The sequence below is a fragment of the Gasterosteus aculeatus genome, chromosome Y, assembly GCF_964276395.1.
Source record: "Gasterosteus aculeatus chromosome Y, fGasAcu3.hap1.1, whole genome shotgun sequence".
NCBI classification, from domain to species: domain Eukaryota; kingdom Metazoa; phylum Chordata; class Actinopteri; order Perciformes; family Gasterosteidae; genus Gasterosteus; species Gasterosteus aculeatus.
In genome coordinates this window covers 4747505-4767630 of record NC_135709.1, presented here as the reverse complement: position 1 = coordinate 4767630, position 20126 = coordinate 4747505, and the positions used below count along the sequence as shown (strand labels likewise).

The following is a 20126-nucleotide window of genomic DNA, read 5'->3' as shown; positions in this document are numbered from 1 at the left end:
AAGAATCACACGAGTAGGACTGCAGGACCAGAGGTATCTACGTACCACACGGATTGCAACTTGGATTTCTACAGACTAAGATTAACATAAATCCCTGCTCTATTCTAAACTGCCAGCCCACTGCATGCAAACGTGGGACCCCAGTCACCAGAGGTATCTACGTACCACACGGATTGTAACTTGGATTTCTACAGACTAAGAGTCGACCTCAGGGAACTCAAGTGAGCCCCGTCATTCCTTTTTAAACTCCTCATATATTTACCTAAGTCCCTAAACCTAAACCTAAACCTAAACCTAAACCCCTACACTGTCTAAACTGCCAGTCCACTGCATGCAAACGTGGGACTGCAGTTACCAGAGGTATCTACGTACCACACGGATTGTAACTTGGATTTCTACAGACTAAGAGTCGACCTCAGGGAACTCAAGTGAGCCCCGTCATTCCTTTTTAAACTCTTCATGTATTTACCTAAGTCCCTAAACCTAAATCCCTACACTATTCTAAACTGCCAGTCCACTGCATGCAAACGTGGGACTGCAGTTACCAGAGGTATCTACGTACCACACGGATTGCAACTTGGATTTCTACCGACTAAGATTATATATATTTTTACCTAAATCCCTAAACCTATGGACACTTATTCACTTTCCCTAACGTTGAATTCAGTGTGAGTATGTGCTTATACTTTACATGTGATCAACAGGAAATTTTCAAATTTAGTTTTAAATTTAATGGTCTTATAACGACCTTATTCAGTCAATGGACAGAGACGAATTCTGCAGTTGACAACAAATCTTTTTAGAAGTATCCAATCACAGACATTTTATTCATTTAGAACAAAAGGTTGTCTGCTCACCTGATTCTGTTTGCGCGCCTGTTGTCAATGCTGAACCACGCCGCCGGTCCTTTCGGCTCGGTCCGGAAAACGGACGTCCCCGTCTTTCTTTGTCCAGGTCAGCAAATCACGTCGGGGTCACCAAATTGTAAGAATACGTGTTCAAGATTTGGAGCCTGGTTGGGGTTATCAAAAATTCAGCCGAATGACTTCTCTCGTTCTGGAAAATTTATTTGTCAGATCACAGGTCAAGTATCAGCGCTGCGTTTGCAAAGGCAGGAGCAGTTCAGGCAGCACACAGGCCGGAAGAACAACTAACTAACATCAGCAAGAACATCATGTTTTATAACCCTTGAAAGACAGAGAAGGAAATATTTCTATTGGCCCTAAACTGGCGTAGAGGAGGACCTTCCACCTCCCGCATCTAAGATCCGGTCACATCCAATGTCCAGACTCCTGACTTAACGTAAACATCGTAAACAGAGTGTGTATGTTGAATAGTGTTGGTGTGTCTCTAACCCCCCTTTGGCTGGTAAATCTTCTAGTTGACCCGCAGACCTTACATTCCTCAGCCAGGACAGAAACTGACTCCCCATCCTGTCGGACTCGTGTCTGCCTGCTTGGCAGATCCTGCTTACCCCCTTACTTAACTCTTAAATCAAGACAAGACAGCAAACCCCCAACTAAGCCCATGAAAATAACTTTTGATTATCACCCCTGGGACAAAAAAAGGAAAAGAAGAACACGGTAGTTAGAAAAATAAACGGATGTACTAATAATGAAAACAGCTATCAACAACTAAAACACAGACAGAACAGTTAATCCACCCCAAATGCAAAACAAAGGTCTGACCATCCAGTATCACCCATGTGGCCCCCCCAGGGGCCTGAAGACTGTGGCCTTTTGAGCTCCAACCAGGTGCAGCCACTAACGATCCTGAGGTCCTCAGCCAATCAGGGGGGGGGGCGGGGGCTGGTAACTCCTGTCAATTTGAGAGAAGGGAGATGCACACACACACACAAGCAACCTTAACAAACAAAAATGCACATACACACATACAAGGCCCTGCTGCGGAACACAGGGCCGTAACACAGCGTCATTCGAAGCCGGAGATATTTGGGAATCGCGACCTTAAATTGCTTGCACAAAACTCTTGATCAGCACTCTGCATTTGTGTATTGTTGTCGTTCATTTAAACCGCTTTGCGCAGAAAGACAGAGAGAGAGTGCGTGTGTGTGAGTGAGAGATCTGCGGTCGTGGCCATTAGTCAATTTACTTATTTTTGTGCAGGTAATATGTTGTTAAATAGGTTTAAAATTAAAAAAACCTATACAAGTAGTTATGTCTCGTTGTATTAATTTGTCCTGTTATTGACGCGTCTAATTGACGCAACTGTCTTTTTTTAAAGCGAATATTTGAACATCGTTTTTGAGCAATTTTGACAGCCCTAGTGTGGAGCATGCGGTAGAGAACACAATCACACGGTGGAATGTGTACATTGACACTGTCATAAAAAGTCATGCAAATATAGCAAGGGAACAGGCATTTGCAGAGGTGGAAATAGGAAAAGCCAAAGACAGGAAAGCTTAGGGTGTGCTTGGATCTCCGCCCCCTAAACAAAGCTATCCAGAGACTTCCACTTCCCACTCTAGATGATGTCACACCAAGACTAGCCCGGAGCGCAGTACTTCAGTGTACCATACACTAGATCTGGATACTGGACGATAAAACTCAGCCAGGAATCATCCATGCTGATCACCTTCAACACCATCTACGGCAGATACCGGTTCAAGAGGCTCTCATTCGGTATTGTTTCTGCACAGGATGAGTTCCAGGGGAGAGTCGATGAGGGCTACAAGGGGCTTCAGGGTGTCGCAGCCATCGTGGATGACATTTTTGTATATGGCCGCACAAAAGATGAGCATGATGCTAACCTGCGCGCCATGCTGGAGAGAACCAGAGAGAGAGGAATAAAGCTCAACAAAGACAAAAGCATCATATGTGTCTCTGAGGTGAGCTATTTTGGACTTAAATTCACAGGAGAAGGCAGACAAGCCTTCTCCTTCAGAGACAATTGCCCCACTCAGACAACTGCTGAAAGAAAACAGTGAATTCATGTGGGACTCAAATCAAGACGTTGCATTCCAACAGATGAAAGACCTGATAACACAAGAGCCTGGCCATTTTGCTTCAGGGAGAGAAACCACTCGCATACGCATCAAAGACACTAAATGAGACAGAGGAAAATTACGCTCAGATTGAAAAGGAGCTCTACGCAGTGCTCTTTGGATGCAGACGTTTTCATCAATATCTGTACGGACAACAGGGGATCGTCGAGTCAGCCCACAAATCGCTGGAGTCAATCATGCTGAAACTCAGGGCAGCCGCACCGCCGCGCTCACAATGCATGATACTGCAACTACAAAGGTACGACATCACCATTAGACACAAGCCTGGAAAGCAAATCCCTGTCACAGACACTCTGTCCAGAAAGCCAAGAGAGTGTCAAACAACTCTGTGAGTGAAGGCATGAGTGAAGGATTTACAAATCCACACAGTGATAAGCAGTGCACCAGTGAGTGATTGGAAAATGGCAGAAATCAAAGCCGCCGCAGGCAGCACAAGATGAGAAACTGTCAATGTTGAGACAAGTTAGCAGCAGGATGGCCTGAGTCAAAAATAAGGTGTCCGCTTTCCGTTTCTGAGTATTGGAACCATTGGGACGAGATATTAGAGACAAACGGAATCCTTCTCAAAGGTGAGAAGATTATTGTGCCACACTCACTCAGAGCTGAAATGTTGTCACGCATACACACAGGACACTTGGGGATGGAAAAGTATAAGCAGCGAGCAAGAGCAACGCTCTTGAGCTCCAACACAAAGGAACCAATGCTCTTGCATCCGGGATCAACCTTGGCAAACAGTAGCCACAGATTTGTTCACCTGGCACAGTACTGACTTTATAGTTTTCGTAGACTATTATAGCAGGTACTTTGAGGTAGAAAAAATCAGCAGCCTCACATCCGCAACTGTCATCAAAAAGCTTAAATCCATGTTCGCCAGATTTGGAATACCCCAGACAGTAATCAGTGACAACGGACCTTGTTACAGTTCACAAGAATTCAGAGGTTTTGTTCACGCTTGGGACTTTGAACATACCACAAGCAGCCCGCTGTACCCACAGAGTAACGGTTTGGCTGAAAAGAGAGTTCAGACCGTCAAAGCTCTCATGGACAAAGCACACGCACAGCGTATAAATCCGTACTCTACTGGTAAAATATGTTATAACATTGTTTTGTGCTAAAGCCGTGTCTCAAGTGTCCTGTATTTGACCCTGATGTGCAAAGAGCAGCATGATACAAAATGTTGCTTTGCAGCTGTGTCCTGAGAAGGGAGGACGGTCAACTCAAGCTCATAGGAGCTTCAAAACAAAGGACTCCTGTTCATGGCCTTGGTTCATATCTTATTCGGTACGAAAGTTCCGGATCCAAGTTTTACTTTCATGTCAATTAATTATGATTTGCACCGGCCACTGAGGAGGATCTTGTGTGTGTGTGTGTGCTACCCTCATCTTCACCTGGGTTCTTTTCTCAACCTGCTTTGCAGCTTCTCTTAACTGGCACGGAGAATGTCCTCCACATGTGTATAAAAACTCAGCGTCTTTAGTGCTCAGAGACGCCATTTCCACAGAGCACCGTGATACGTGCCTGTGTATTTGACCTCCTGCTTGAAGAGTCTGTTTCATCAGACAAATCATTCTCTTCTACCAAGCTTTTATTGAAATATTCCATAACAATTTGGCGTCACAAACAGGATACGCTGACCGTCCGTCAGGCTCCAGGGGACCGTCTGGGGAAAAAGGCCTTTTCCAGGATCACCAGCTTATGATCCTGCCTCATACCTCCTTAGACAAGAGAGAAAGGACCGGCGGCAACCAGAGGAGTCCTGATTGACGTCACGTGTATCCAGCGGAAAATAATTAAATTCTACAAACTCGGGTAAGAAGTTGAAATTCCAATTATAAAGTAACAGTAAGAGTTGAACATAACGGAAACGAATGACTGATCAAGTGGTTGTTATAGTCTGGGGAATACAATTATTTTTTTACATTTTGGGTGTTTTTTTCTTATAATAATTTTTTTAATATTTTTTTGAGTACATGATTCTGGGATATTTCTAATGCATCATTTTACAGCAGGGCCGAGATCCTCCTTGTGGCACTGGCACACAATGGCACTCAGTGGCACTCAGTGGCACTCAGTGGCACTCATTGGCTCTCATTGGCACAACTCGTGTCAAGTAAGGGGCGGGCGTCTCAACGCCAACCCGAGTGGGCGGAGCCAGGCTTTCCCGGAAACGGCCGTTGTTTGTGCGACAGGTTAGCTGCCGTAAAGATGTTTTTTTGTAGTTTTTATTTCATTGCATGTTTTTTGTATTTATTTTATTTTATTTGATACACTACATATTCCCCACCTCTATCTCAAGTCCGACGTATTCCGCTGGGGGGGTTGGGGAGGGGGGCGCAGACGGGGGTGTTCCACGGGGCGGCTCGGCGGTACAGTAGCACATCAGTGGCAAAAGTGGCAGTTCTGTGGCGTCACAACAGGAATAGTTGTTCTGAACTCGAACTACCAACTCAAGTTTCCATTTTAAATAAAACTTTTTTTCTTTACATGCAGCTCGGAGAGAAGAGCAAAAACAGCAGAAAGAAAGTTGACATTCCCCAAAGCACTTTCAGTGAGTTTGGAGAACAGTGAAGGTTAACAGAGCGTCAGATCTTCATGGATTAGAATAAAATGAATACGAAAATAATATTGATCCATTTGAAGATGTTTAAGTGAATTTACAAAAACACTTTTTTGTAATATCACATTAATAGTTCAAAACGCAGATGAAGATTTGAAGTCAGCAGTCCGTGCCTCTGTGGAGGGACAGGTGAAAAAACGAACTAAACTGAATCAATATTCATTTTTTTCTTTTTTGTTTGTATATACACTACATGTGATGTTTGCCTGCCTCCTTTAGTCTTTGTTTTTATATAGTAATCCAACCAATGTCTGTAATGGGTATACATCTGAATACTAACTATAGGATATATACACATTGTGACGCGTGGGTGTTCTAGGGGGGAATCCCGGACAGAGATGGACCACAGCAGAGTTGATAGATTCAGCTGGAGTTGAATTCACACAGAGACAGAGTCCTAGTATTGGCTCAAAAACCTACTTTGAAATAATAATAAAAAAGACACAAATAGGGGCTAATTCTAAATATATTGAAGAAATGAAATATAAATTGATTATCCCCCCAAAAAAGCAAATAATATTAAGAAGTGGATTTTGTACTACTTGTTTTATTTAAGAAGGCTGCTGCAGGCAAAATTATGAGACAGACAATTTGTGGTCTGTTTTTTTTTAAGTGTGAAGTTAATGAAATTAATGACGTAAATGTTTGTTTGTGAATTAATTTCTAAGTACGGTTGTATAAATAGAGGTGCTAGGAAGTCTGTGTTGAATGAAGAAATTATGGATTTCTACAACAACAATTAACAACAGATAAATTAAATGTTTTAATAAATTTAGAAATGTGTGATAATAAAATGATGTTTTTTTGGAATAAACTCTAACATCTAGAGGTATTATTGTGGCAGCTTGGATATCCTCTGACAAGTGGCAATAGGAAAAATAAGTGCAAGTCCTAGAATAACAAAACAACATGCTCAACAAACCCAATAAATTGAAAAACAAAACCCCACTCAAGTCAATAAAAAACAAGAAACAGCTCGGCAGCCTCTCGGATCGAGTGGCGCTTTGAGGACGCCTAACAGGTTGCCAATGAATTGCCAGAGTGGCCACTGATGTGCCACTGTGGCCACAAGTTGTGCCATTGAGTGCCACTGAATTACACACCGCCGATCCCCCCCCGTGGAACACCGCCGATCCCCCCCGTGGAACACCCCCATCTGCGCCCCCCTCCCCAACCCCCCCCCAGCGGAATACGTCGGACTTGAGATAGACGTGGGGAATATGTAGTGTATCAAATAAAATAAAATAAATACAAAAAACATGAAATAAAATAAAAAGAACTACAAAAAACATCTTTACGGCAGCTAACCTGTCGCACAAACAACGGCCGTTTCCGGGAAAGCCTGGCTCCGCCCACTCGGGGTGGCGTTGAGACGCCCGCCCCTTACTTGATACGAGTTGTGCCAATGAGAGCCAATGAGAGCCACTGAGAGCCACCGAGTGCCACTGCGTGCCAGTGCCACAAGGAGGATCTCGCTGTCTCTCTCATTTCATGCGAAGGTAGATAGGATCGTGTACGATAGAGATTTCACTCGGAACAAATTCTCTGAGATCGTAACGCAGATCGCTTGACTACCCGGGTAAAATAAGACCGTTGCTATTGACCAAACGTGAATTCCACCTGTGGAATAAGAGCGTGGAAATAGCCTACGTGAATTTTATGCTGAAGCAGGTAAAACGATATCACTGTTCTTGTTAACCAAACGTGAGTTCTACTGAATTACCTTTAGAACAAGATCGTGGCAAAATCGAAGCGTGAGTTTTGAGTGGGGTTTTTGCAAAGTTTTTCCTTGAGTAAAGAAACTAAGCGTTACGGTGACGACTGTATTGTAATAAGTAAACCGGTAGGGTCCACCAGTAAAAGATGGGTGGCCAGTCCGCAAAACACACGGAACGTCGGGTCCGATTGTGGCAATGATGCAGCAGAAATACGGGAAAACATGTACAGAGTGTCTCCCATACTGGACAAAAGAGTTTGGTTTTCCAGAAAACGGCTCGTTGAGTGCCGCTAAACTTAAAATGTTAAGAGGGGATTTGGAAGCAAGGTTAAAAAAATTGAAAAGTGGTAAAAAAAATCAAAGTTAAAGACTTGGAAATAATAGAGAAAAAGCAGACATGTCTGGCACAATGGGAAATGGAATGTGAATGCAAGGAGAGAAAACGAATGATGAAGAAAATGACGTGTTTAAAAACTGAAAAACCTGACATTGAAACACAGAATAATCCATGTGTGTCTTCTCCACTGTATCCATCCCTGACAGGGGCAGGCGGTCCTCTCATGAACACGTGTTATCAGATTCCTGCAGCACCTCCAGTCCAACAATCACCACCACCGTACAACCCCGATCCGGTTGGCAGACCTGTAACACGCAGTCAAACCCGGCTGGGAGACCAGGGAGGTGCAGACGTCAAATCATGCTCACCCCTCAACCCATTCAGACCTGACCCCACAGCTCAGTCCACCCCGGACTCTGCATGGTCAATCCACGACCCATCCCCCTGGAGGGGCACAGCCGGCAGAATTGTGGATTTTCTTAGTCCTAACACCACCATGGACAGTAAACTGGATGGGTCTTATATTCAAGCCCCCATGTTTCAGGTTCCAGGGCCACAGGATGGACTACCTGCCTCCCATCTGCCCACCATAAAAAATGGCGTGGCTTTTGGAAAAGAGTTCCTGACGTTATGCAAAGACATAACAGCCATCTGTGCTGCTGTGGTTGCGGCCTTCCCAGTCAACATGGCACTCATCAACAGCACGAAACAAGGTAAAGCCGAAGATGTAACATTTTACTATCAGCGTCTTGTGGCTGCCTTTCAGATTCACATCGGCCTCGAGGAGCCCACAGACATAACCAACATGACTGTGTGGGAAACTCATCTCAAGAACGCCTTCATGAACAGGCTTCTGCCAGACGTCAAAACTGCCACTGAACACTCTGTCGTGGGTCTGGAAGATGCCAGGCTCACAGAAGTGGTAAAACATGCACGACACAACTATAAAATGCATGTGGAAAATCAAATGTGTCAAGACAAACGCAGCAAGCAGACTGGGGAGAAAGCCCAGCTTGCAATGCTCCAAGCCGTAAAACAGTTGACACTGGGTGCAGAAGGAGGACGAGACCCCCACCCATCCGGAAATTGTTATGGGAGGGACCAACAGAGAGGACGAGCGTATGGAATAAATCATGGGAGAAGAGGGCGTTTTCAAGGAGGGGCCCCACAAGAAGTGCAACCCGATGAATGCTTCCTCTGTGGCAAAACAGGACATTGGTACAAAGACTGCCCCTACCGTCCAAACCAGGTACGTCAGCCACATGGACGACAGCGCCACGCCGGGAGTGACAGAGGGGGTCAACAATTTGGCACTTCAGACTGATTGTGCGATGGGGAGGGAGAGCGCATGTGTGAAGGAGGACCGACTGCTTCCTCTCCAAAACAGGGAAGTGAAACACACCACACACAAACACAATGCTGCAACGAAGACCTGCTTCCTCGCACGCACACCCACATACACACGCACACACAATGCTGCAACGAAGACCTGCTTCCTCGCACGCACACTGCAGAACAACATGCTGTTTTGCTCAGCATCATTTCTCACTTAGAGCAACAGCAACAGAATACATCCACACCACCACCACTCACGTATGCTATGTTTTCATCAGATGCATACAAAGATATGCCAACTACAAGAGTAATTGTGGACGGGAAAGAATTGACGTTTTTAGTAGACTCCGGAGCTACTCATTCAGTAATTCAAGAAAAACATTTTCCAAATCAAAAAATGAGTGGGCGGTATGTATATTCTCAAGGGGCTTCAGGTTTGACTGTGACTGAAAAATTTACTGCACCTATGACGAGTGTACACTCTGACGAGACTGACCTAAACCCTGACATAAAAGTAAAACATTCTTTTTTACACTCTTCACTCTGTCCCATAAATCTGATGGGCAGAGACTTGATGTGTACATATGGTATTTGTTTGACGTCATCTCCAGGCGGCCTTAAAGTGGTTCGGCGTAGAGCCGCACTCCAAATGGTGCAAAAGGCTCCCTCTAATCCTCTTTTTGTGTATCAGTGGTGGATCCCGATCGATGATGCTCGGAGGCTGAGCCAGGCTGGTGAAGCACGGGTTTCTCCTCATGCAGACGTATGAACCCTGAACACCTGCATTGCACAACATGTGTCTCAGAGGGTCCAGACGGCTCTTTTGAAGAGACATTTTTTGAGGCCCTCAATGATGCAATTGCCTGTTCTACTTTGTACTGGTCAACTTGTAAATCTGCTGTGTCTGTTTCTCTGTCTCCCACACAGAAAGAGCTGTTTCAAGTTCCCGGCTCCTATCCCCATGTCTCACTGTCTATCTCACTGTTTATGAGCACAACGACAAAGTTGAAACATTTTTAACTCCCCACATCGATTTCTCTCGCTCTTGCTTCTGTTCCACAGACACTCTGGGTGGCACACAAATATGACGTAGGCTTGATCAACAACTGCCAACCGCTCGTCATCACTCCACGTTCTGACTTCCGCCCCCACAAACACCAGTGACCCCTGCGACAAGAGGCCATTAAGCCATTGACGGTATCACACCTGTATTCAATTCGCTTGCTTAAGAGCTTAACGCTCTCTCCCGGCTCTGCACTTCTGCAGTTGTTTGATTGCAGCTCCAAATCAGGCACAGTGTCAGACAGACACGCTTAAGCTACTCAAACATTTAGCGAAGGAAGGCCACAAGGCCAGCCTTTCTTAATTACAATTTGTGTCTCAAAATGTGCGTTTCCTGGGTCATGACCTATCTGGAGAAGGAAAAACCCTCTCCCCAAAAAGAATCTCCGCGATCGTATCAATACCGAAACCAAACACCAAAAACTAGATGATGTCCTTTTTGGGCATGTGCTCATACTGTCGATCATTTATTCCAAACTACTCATAAATGGAACAACCGTTATCAAACTTAATCCATAGGAAAAAATCTTACAGCACACAACAAAATAATCTGGACTGAAGAGAGTCTTGCGGTCTTCACACAAATGAAATATGCTTTGCAAACTCCTCCGACTCTTGGACTGCCGAATCCGAATAAGCTATTTACTCAAACAGTAGATGAAAGACAGGGCTGCATGACTTCCGTGCTGCTACAACCCCATGGTGATAAACTCCGCAAAACTCGGCCCTGTCGCTGCAGGACTGCCACAATATTTGCGCGCTGTGGCCGCGGCACTCACAGCCTCACGTGACATAGTGGGTTACGCACCGCTCACTCTGCTCGTGGTTTCTTTAATTCTCCTCGAACAGAAATCATCTCACCTCTCTGTGGCTTGCTATTTGCGTTACCACACGTGTCTCCTGGACATGCCGAATGTCACTATAAAACGTTGTACTAACCTTAACCCTGCATCATTACTTCCTATTCCTGGGGATGGGGAGGCCCACAACTGTTTGGCTGAGCTCCAAGCTCAGTGCACTCCTCGCCCTGACCTAGTGGACACTCCACTAACTAACAGCGACATGGTAATGTATGTGGATGGATCCGCCTCCCGCGATCCTCAGCCTGGTGAAAATCGTGTTGGTTTTGCTGTTGTTTCTGAATCTGGTGTGCTGTGTTCAGGTCCTCTGCCATGTCACCTCTCAGCCCAGGCAGCCGAGCTCATCGCTCTGACCGAGGCCTGTAAACTGGCTACGGGTAAAACAGTCACAGTTCACACTGACAGTTCACCACCAACCCGCCCGTTTGAGCACATTATGATGGATTTTGTGGAGTTGTCTCGCAAGGTAAGAAACACTGTTAAGTGATGGCAGACATGTTTTCCAAGTGGGTTGAGGTTTTTCCATCAAGCAAACAAACCGCTGCAACAGTAGCTAAGGCCCTAATTTCTGAAATCATCCCTCGATGGGGCATTCCTTCTAAAATATCAAGCGACAATGGTTCTCATTTTGTCAACCAGGCCATTACAGAATTAGGCGCATACCTGGGTATTGATTTAAAAACACATACATCCAGCCTGTGGAGGGGCTGTGGAACGAGAAAATGGCCCACTAAAAACCAAATTGGCAAAATGCTGTGCAGACAAAGGTCTGCCCTGGACAAAAGCCCTGCCTCTAGTGTTGATGTACATGTGCATGAGAAAACGAACACGAAGCAACCTGAGTCCCTTCGAGATATTGTTTGGTTTTCCTCCTCATGTAGGAACCGAGGCACCGTTGGCACCACTCCCTTCAACCGCATTATGCGAACATGAAATGTTAAAATATTGTACACAACTCTCTTCTGCTCTGTCTAACATACGACAACAGGTTGCAGCCGCCCTCCCAAAACCAGCTGAAGGACCACTCCACAAGCTGAAACCTGGTGACTTTGTGGTGGTGAAAGACTTCAGAAGAAAAAACTGGAAAGCACGACGCTGGCAGGGACCATTCCAGATCCTCCTTGTCACCCAAACAGCTGTCAAGTAGCTGAGAGGGCAACTTGGGTCCACGCATCCCATTGCAAGAAGGTTCCAGATCTAGTACCAGCAGTGGGCTCAGGCGACCCTACCCCCACAACAAGTGTCAATCAACCGACACCACCGATCCAGTGACCACGGACGGGTTCACAACGGGCAGTTGACCGTCAGACACACAGTGCATTGTGATCTGTGTTGACTGTCTACAACGCGGATGCCTCACAAGAAAGAAGGTTGGCAGACTCCACATCCCAACGTGTACCTGCGGACCAACACAAGAAGAAGAACACGGTCAGGACCCCTCCACATAGACACAGTAGTCGTTTGTGCCACTACGGTTTTATCCATATTATTGCCTGCTCCAGTTTCATTATCTAAGTATCTTTTTGTGATTTTGTAATCAACTACCTAAAGAGTGGTTTACATTTGCTTGCTAAATACGAGACATGGTCTCACAAAAACATATTTTTTTTGCAATATTATGTGTGATTAAAGAATAATCAAAAGAGTGGAATGTAATGGTAAAATATGTTATAACATTGTTTTGTGCTAAAGCCGTGTCTCAAGTGTCCTGTATTTGACCCTGATGTGCAAAGAGCAGCATGATACAAAATGTTAGTTTGCAGCTGTGCTCTGAGAAGGGAGGGCGGTCGACTCGATCTCATAGAAGCTTCAAAACAAAGGACTTCTGTTCATGGCCTTGGTTCATATCTTATTCGGTACGAAAGTTCCAGATCCAAGTTTTACTTTCATGTCTTATGATTTGCACCGGCCACTGAGGAGGATCTTGTGTGTGTGTGTGCTACCCTCAGCTTCACCTGGGTTCTTATCTCAACCTGCTTTGCAGCTTCTCGTAACTGGCACGGAGAATGTTCTTCACATGTGTATAAAAACTCAGCGTCTTTGGTGCTCGGAGACGCCATTTCCACAGATTACTGTGATACGTGCCTGTGTATTTGACCTCCTGCTTGCAAGCAACTTTGATCATTCATCAAGACTCTGTTTCATCAGACAAATCATTCTCTTCTACCGAGCGTTTATTGAAATATTCCATAACAGTACCTCAGTTCACTGGAATACAGGAACACACCAGTTGATGGACTGAAGTGGCCAGCGCAGCTGCTAATGAGCAGGCGTCTGCACTCAATCCTACCAATCACAGGAAAACAACTGCAACCTGAACTTGTCAGTCGCAGCACAGTTCTCAGCAGAAAGCAACTGTGTCAACAGAGACAGAAACAATACTGCGACAGGAATGCTAGGACACTACCGGCACAACCAGAAAGAGCCATGGTCTGTTTCCAGCCATGTTATGCAAATGCGCCTAACTAGATTTTCCACCATTCCGACGTTTTTGGCCATGCTCCTAAACGCTATGTCTGATTGTCACAAAATTTTCTGTGGATCATTGTTGGCTCAATGTCCGCCTGACTTGATCTCGAGGACCTAGGATCTAAAAAATGCATTTTCCCGGAAGAAATTCCAAACTATGTGTGTAGGGATCATTTTTAAAAAACCACCATTCGGCATGGAAATTTAAGTTGTTTTAACTCAACCATACTTTATCTAATCTGCTCCATATTTCTCATATAGGATGAACTTCTCACCCTGTAGACATCCATATGATCATTTATAACCTTAGTCATAGCGCCACATGGGGGAAACAGGAAGGTTAATGTTTTTTTTTATGTTTACGCCCTGCTCCTCACAGGTTATGCTCCTCTAAGGTTAATCTGATCCTTCTCAAAATGTCTCAGCAGAGAGGTAAGACCTTGATAAGTCTTCACTGTGAATATTATAAGAATCCGATTATCGGTGGCGAGAGGGTGCATGGGCAAAGTTGAGCCTTCGCCAATAACAACTAAACCTTTGTAACTACTTCACATCATCGTATTCTTTCCAATTTACACATGTTTGATGACAGTCTGGACCTGAAGAGATGTAAAGTTGAATCAAGTCATAGCGCCACCTACTCGTAACTGGAAGTCACATTTTCTAGTCTCCAGTAAAAAACCGAAGGTGGTATTTCAAGAGGCTTTTATTTTGAAATAGTACATCATAATGTCCTGGTTATGCCTGGGTGACACCTTGGGGATGTGTACTATCCGTCTGAAGTGAAATGATCATGTAACTATTGATAGTTTCCTTTTCCAATGTAATTCCAAACTGACCAGTATTCTTGTAATTGAGATTTTTTCTCATGTATGGTATTTTGAGAGGCTTTAATTTTGAAATAGTACATCATAATGTCCTGCCTATCCCTTGGTGACAGCTTGGGGATGTATACTATTAGTCTGAAGTAAAATAATCATGTAACTATTGATAGTTTCCTTTTAATCCTAACCTGAACTTGAACAAAAGTAGTCTCTTGATGGAGAATTTAAAGGAAATTGGCTCATGTATTGAATTGTGAGAGGTCTTAATTTTAGTAGAATGGAATCTCTTGCTCATCCCTGCGTGACACCATAGGGATGAGTACAGGCTGAAGTGAAATTATCATGTAACTATTGATAGTTTCCTTTTAGTTCTAACCTAAAATTGACCATAAGTAGTCCACGCACGCGGTTAACGACAACTGACTCTTGGACGCTTTGTCCGACAGGGGTTCTTGGCTGCGTTTCTAGCCGTCCGGCCGGTTCCCCGACGTACAGAGTTGCGAGGATCCGTCCAACGCTGCTCGCAGCTTTAATTAGGGTCCTCGCAACGACTAGTCGTAGAGGAACCTATTGTATTTCAAGGAATTACTATGGCCTGAGCCAACTGCAAGTCGGGCGAAAGCCCGATTGTGTTTCAAAGAATTGTTCTCATTATTTTACGATTTAATCGCACTTTTGAGGCCTTTATCATATTCAAAAAATCTTGAAATTTTGCATGTGCATCAGAAGTGCAAACATTTTTGATAATTTCGAGGTCGCGCATTTGGGTTCGATAAAATGGTTATCTAGCGCCCCCTAGGGACGTTTCCTCTGGGAGATTTTTTTCTAGTTTTACCAATTGACTTGAAATTTTTCACACAGGTGCTCTTGGACATGCTCTACAAAAAAGTAAATCATGGTATGCAAATGCGCCTAACTAGATTTTCCGCCATTTTTAATTTTATGTAAAACATGTTTTTGGCCATTTCTCATAAATGCTATGTCCGATTCTCACGAAAATTACTGTGGATGATTATTGGATCAATTTACCGCTGCCCTATCAATATCCTGTTGATATCTTCTTGTTTTAAGAAGATATGAGCTAATAAACTTCGCAAGGGGTGTGTCTTAATCTTGCAAGAGTCATAACTTCCAAATAATTTGGCCTGCCCTCACTAAACTTGTAACACATGTGAACATTGAACCCCTGAACACACCCTGATTTTTTGAAAATATTTGAAGAATAGGGGGCGCTGCAATTAGTCAATGAAAATCTGCCTTTTGGGCCTATTTTTGGCCTATTTTCGTGATTTCCTAGAGCTGTAAAAGACCGAACTCCTCCCAGGAATTAAACCCGATTCTTTTCAAATTCCAAACTATATGTGTACGGAGCACTTTTGAAAATCCCCCATTCAGCATGAAAATTGAAGTTGTTTTAACTCCACCATACTTTATCTAATCTGCTCCATATTTCTCATATAGCATGAACATCCATATGATCATTTTTAACTTAGTCATGGCGCCACCTGGGGAAAACAGGAAGTTGAATGTTTTTTTTATTTTACACCCTGCTCCTCACAGGTTTTGCTCCTCAAAGGTCAATCTGATCCCTCTCAAAATGTCCTAGCAGAGAGGTAAGACCTTAATAATGCTTTAGTGTGAAAATGATAAGAATCCGATAATCGGTGGCGAGAAGGTGCATCGGCAAAACTGATCCTTCGTCAAGAACAACTAAACCGTTGTAACTCTGGGCCTGAAGAGATGAAAAGTAGAATCAAGTCATACCGCCACCTACTGGTAACCAGAAGTCACAGTTTCTAGTATCCAGTAAAAAACCAAGGTGGTATTTAGAGAGGCTTTTATTTTGAAATAGTACATCATAATTTCCTGGTTATTGCTGGGTAACACCTTGAGGATGTGTACTATCCGTCTGAAGTGAAATGACCGTGTAACTATTGATATTTTCCTTTTCCAATGTAATTCGAAACTGACCAGATGTATTCTTGTGAATGACATTTTGGCTCATGTATGGTATTTTGAGAGGCTTTCATTTTGAAATAGTACATCAGAATGTCCTGCTTATCCCTCGGTGACACCTTGGGGATGTATACTGTTAGTCTGAGGTGAAATGACCATGTAACTATTGATAGTGTCCTTTTAATTCCAACCTGAAATGGACCATAAGTAGTCTCGTGATTTGAAGGAAATTTGCCCATGAATGGTGTTTTGAGAGCCTTTCATTTTAGAATAGTACAGTAGAATGTCTTGCTTATCCCTGGGTGACACCTTGGAGATGTGTACTATCAGTCCGAAGTTAAATGATCATGTAACTATTGATAGTTTCCTTTTAATCCTAACCTGAATTTGAACAAAAGTAATCTCTTGATGGAGAATTTAAAGGAAATTGGCTCATGTATTGTATTTTGAGAGGCTATAATTTTGCAATAGTAGATCGGAATGTCTTGCTCACGCCTGCGTGACAATTTGGGGATGTGTCCTATCAGGCTGAAGTGAAATGATCATGTAATTATTGATAGTTTCTTTTAGTTTAGTTACTTTTAACCTGAAATTGACCAAAAGTAGTCATGTGATGGAAATCAGTTTGGAATTGTAAATCAGAATATCGGGTTTATCCCAAGGTGACACCTTGGGGATGTGTATTATCATTCTGAAGTGACAAAATCATTTGACTATTGATAGTTTCCTTTTAATTGTAATCTTATATTGACCAGAAGTAGTCTTGTGAATTAGACTTTGAAGGAAGTTGGCTCATGTATGGTATTTTAAGAGTCTTTCATTTTAGAATAGTACATTAGAATTTCTTGCTTATCGCTGGGTGACACCTTTGGGATGTGTTCTATCAGTCTGAAGCGGAAATACTGTGTAACTTTTGATTTTTTCTAATCTGAAATCGACCATATGTAGTCTTGTGATAGATATTTTGGCTCATGTATGGTAATTTGAGAGGCTATAATTTTGGAATAGTAGATCGGAATGTCTTGCTCACCCCTGCGTGACAATTTGGGGATGTGTACTATCAGGCTGAAGTGAAATTATCATGTAACCATTGATAGTTTCCTTTTAGTTCTAACCTGAAATTGACCTGAAGTAGTCTCGTGAATTAGACTTTGAAGGAAGTTGGCTCATGTATGGTATTTTGAGAGCCTTTCATTTTAGAATACTACATTAGAATGTCCTGCTTATCCCTCGGTGACACCTTGGGGATGTGTACTATCCGTCTGAAGTAAAAAGATTATGTAACTATTGATGGTTTCCTTTTCCAATCTAATCCGAAATTGACCAGATGTTGTCTTGTCATGTAGAATTTGTAGGAAATTGGCTCATGTATGGTATTTTGAGAGGCTTTCTTTTTGAAATGGTAAATGTCCTGGTCATCATCTAGTAACAACTTGGGCATGTTCACTTTTAGTATAAAGTGAAATCATCACGTAACTATTTATAGAATCCTTTTAAATCAAATGGGAAATTCACCTGAAGTAGTCTCGTGAATTAGATTTGATTAGATCAACATCTTCGTACAACACTTTAACATGATGAAACGAGGCTCTGGGCCAGATTCTTTCAAAGGAGTATATATTTACTCTAGTTTCACTTCTTACTGTTGTGTGCATGCCAAAAACAATTGTGGGGAAGGTGTTTGGGTTCATTTGCTCACTGAGTGGAGTGCTGGTGATTGCCTTGCCTGTCCCTGTCATAGTCTCCAACTTCAGCCGTATCTACCACCAAAGCCAGCGGGCAGAGAAACAGCGAGCCCAGCGGGTACAGACTCTCTTACTCCTTTTTTTCTCTCTCTTCCTTTCCCTCTCTTTATCGTTATGTTGCTTCTATCTGCCTAGACAAGGGAATGACAACGGCTAAACAAATGATCTCCAGACAATTTTGTCAGCAGCTTTTCAATATGTGGGTTTCTTCCCCTACTAACTGTTTGCTAAGGCAGAATTCCCTAATCGTATGATTAAGCACGACCTCTCGACTATACTATACTGTGGCTTTTAGGGTGGACAGAGTCAGTTAGTGTGAAAGACAAACTTTCAAAAGCTAAAGGGGGGCTTCTCATGCTCTGACATTGGGGCTGCTGTCATTCCAGTGCTTCAGTATGATCGCCCTCTCTCTCACATCACATCTCTCGGCTGCAGCATTGACGTGCTTCCTCAACTCTATCTCTCTCTCTCTCTCTGTCTCTCTCTCTATCCATACAGCAGGAGGGCCGGGCGGGTGCACTTGCCTTTTGGTGGAGTGCAGCCATTACCGTGTCACACTGACTCATGACCAAGCTCTGCATGTCTGTCCAACAGGGTTTTGAGGGAAAGGAGGAAACCAAAGGCTTACTGTTTGGAGGCTTGTCTGCTTGGCCTGCATCTCGTCTAAACTCTGTTTTTTATCTTCTGTGCGTTCTGCGTGTTCTTTCTAGAGCATTCAGGTGGTAGTACAAACTAACACAAACATACCTTCCATCCCAGAGGCGTTCAGAGCTCCATCACAGTGTATGTTGTTGTTGTGAACCAGAAACCTGTGGTGTGTTTGGGGCAATCTGTTTGATCTGTGTCTAGGTGTGCCACTGCTGTTGAACTGAAATGACCTCTAATTTGACGTTTACGGTCCTTGTCACCAAATCAGCTGGCAAAATTTCATCAGTGAAAAATCATGGGGTCAGCCAGTGTCTCTATGCATCCACATCTACAGCTCACTAGGATCTCAGTAGATTGGCTGCCGCGCTACAGATCAGCATTTCAACCCTCAGCGCTCTGCGTACTCTCCACTACATCCCCAAGACTCGGGCAATAAGTCGATACAGAATCGAGTCAATGCAGAATCTTGACTTTCTCATCAACACTGTTGTTTTTTGTACTGTGTGTGTTCGAAGGCCTCCAAGGAAGCAGGAAAAGCATGAGTGACACAGGGACGAATAAAAAAAGGAGCCAAATTATTTTTTATTCAGTTGAATTTTTTTGTTTTTCGATCTTTGGTTTTCACACATTGCAAGTTCTCCCAAGTTAGGATTTCTTTTTAACTAACCCAAATATCATAAATCAACCCAAATACAGGCTGGAAAAAAACTATATGTTTTACAGAAATTGTTATACATGTTATCCAAAAGAAAGACACACTAACAACTTAATACCATTATATACATACACTATATATTCTCTCGGCACAAAGAACCTATTATATTTATGGATTGTTGCTTTCATACTGTATTAGCAAAATAATAAAGAACTCTCCTTAGGCTTTGTATAAAGGATTCACAAGGTCAAGCCTCTCACCCTCTTTCATCCCGTTTCTTTCTACAGTCGCTCCTGCCTGAATGCCAAACTCGAGGAGACCTTGCTCTTGAAAAGTGACAAACCTTACATCACTCCCTGCATGGTCAGCCTATCTGCACCGGTAGTGACCTCATCGGACGGACACGGCTCCACCACCACCACCGCATACTCTCAAAGCAACATTGTCCGAGTATCTGCCTTGTCGACGTCACGCTTATTCGATCGGCTAACTGGTGCTGAGGAGAGGGACCACTGAGCATGAACCTGCCATACTCTAGAGCAGGGGTGTCAAACTCAATTGCACAGGGGGCCAAAATTCAAAACACACTTCAGGTCGCGGGCTGAACAGAATAAACATTTATTGAACACACTAAAACTAAATGTTTCTTTTAACATAAATATAAATACAAACAGCAACAGACAGGAATGTTATTCTGCAATAAATAAACTTAAACTTCAAATAACTTAAAATATCTTGCTCTCCATAAAAATATATCCAGTCAAAATTATACAAGTTAGAAATATGAACATGCTGCAAAAAAACGCCTGAAAAAATAAATAAAATTTGTGACAGCTTGTGCTTTAAGTAAACATTAATAACAAATCAAAACATTTG

At 43.3% G+C, this 20126-nt stretch overlaps 1 protein-coding gene across 1 annotated transcript; it reads left to right on the top strand.

The window, feature by feature from the left end:
• The first annotated feature begins 7085 nt into the window (after positions 1-7085).
• On the top strand, positions 7086-20121 carry LOC120812910 (uncharacterized). The gene is made up of 4 exons (XM_078097382.1): positions 7086-7141; positions 7903-11419; positions 11942-12381; positions 19538-20121. The coding sequence occupies exon 2, from the start codon at positions 7920-7922 to the stop codon at positions 9018-9020; it is 1101 nt and encodes a 366-aa protein (XP_077953508.1). The 5' UTR covers positions 7086-7141; positions 7903-7919; the 3' UTR covers positions 9021-11419; positions 11942-12381; positions 19538-20121.
• Positions 20122-20126: the final 5 nt, after the last annotated feature.

Coding starts and splice junctions, on each gene's coding strand:
- LOC120812910 (XM_078097382.1), top strand. CDS start 7,920: ATGAACACGTGTTATCAGATTCCTGCAGCACCTCCAGTCCAACAATCA.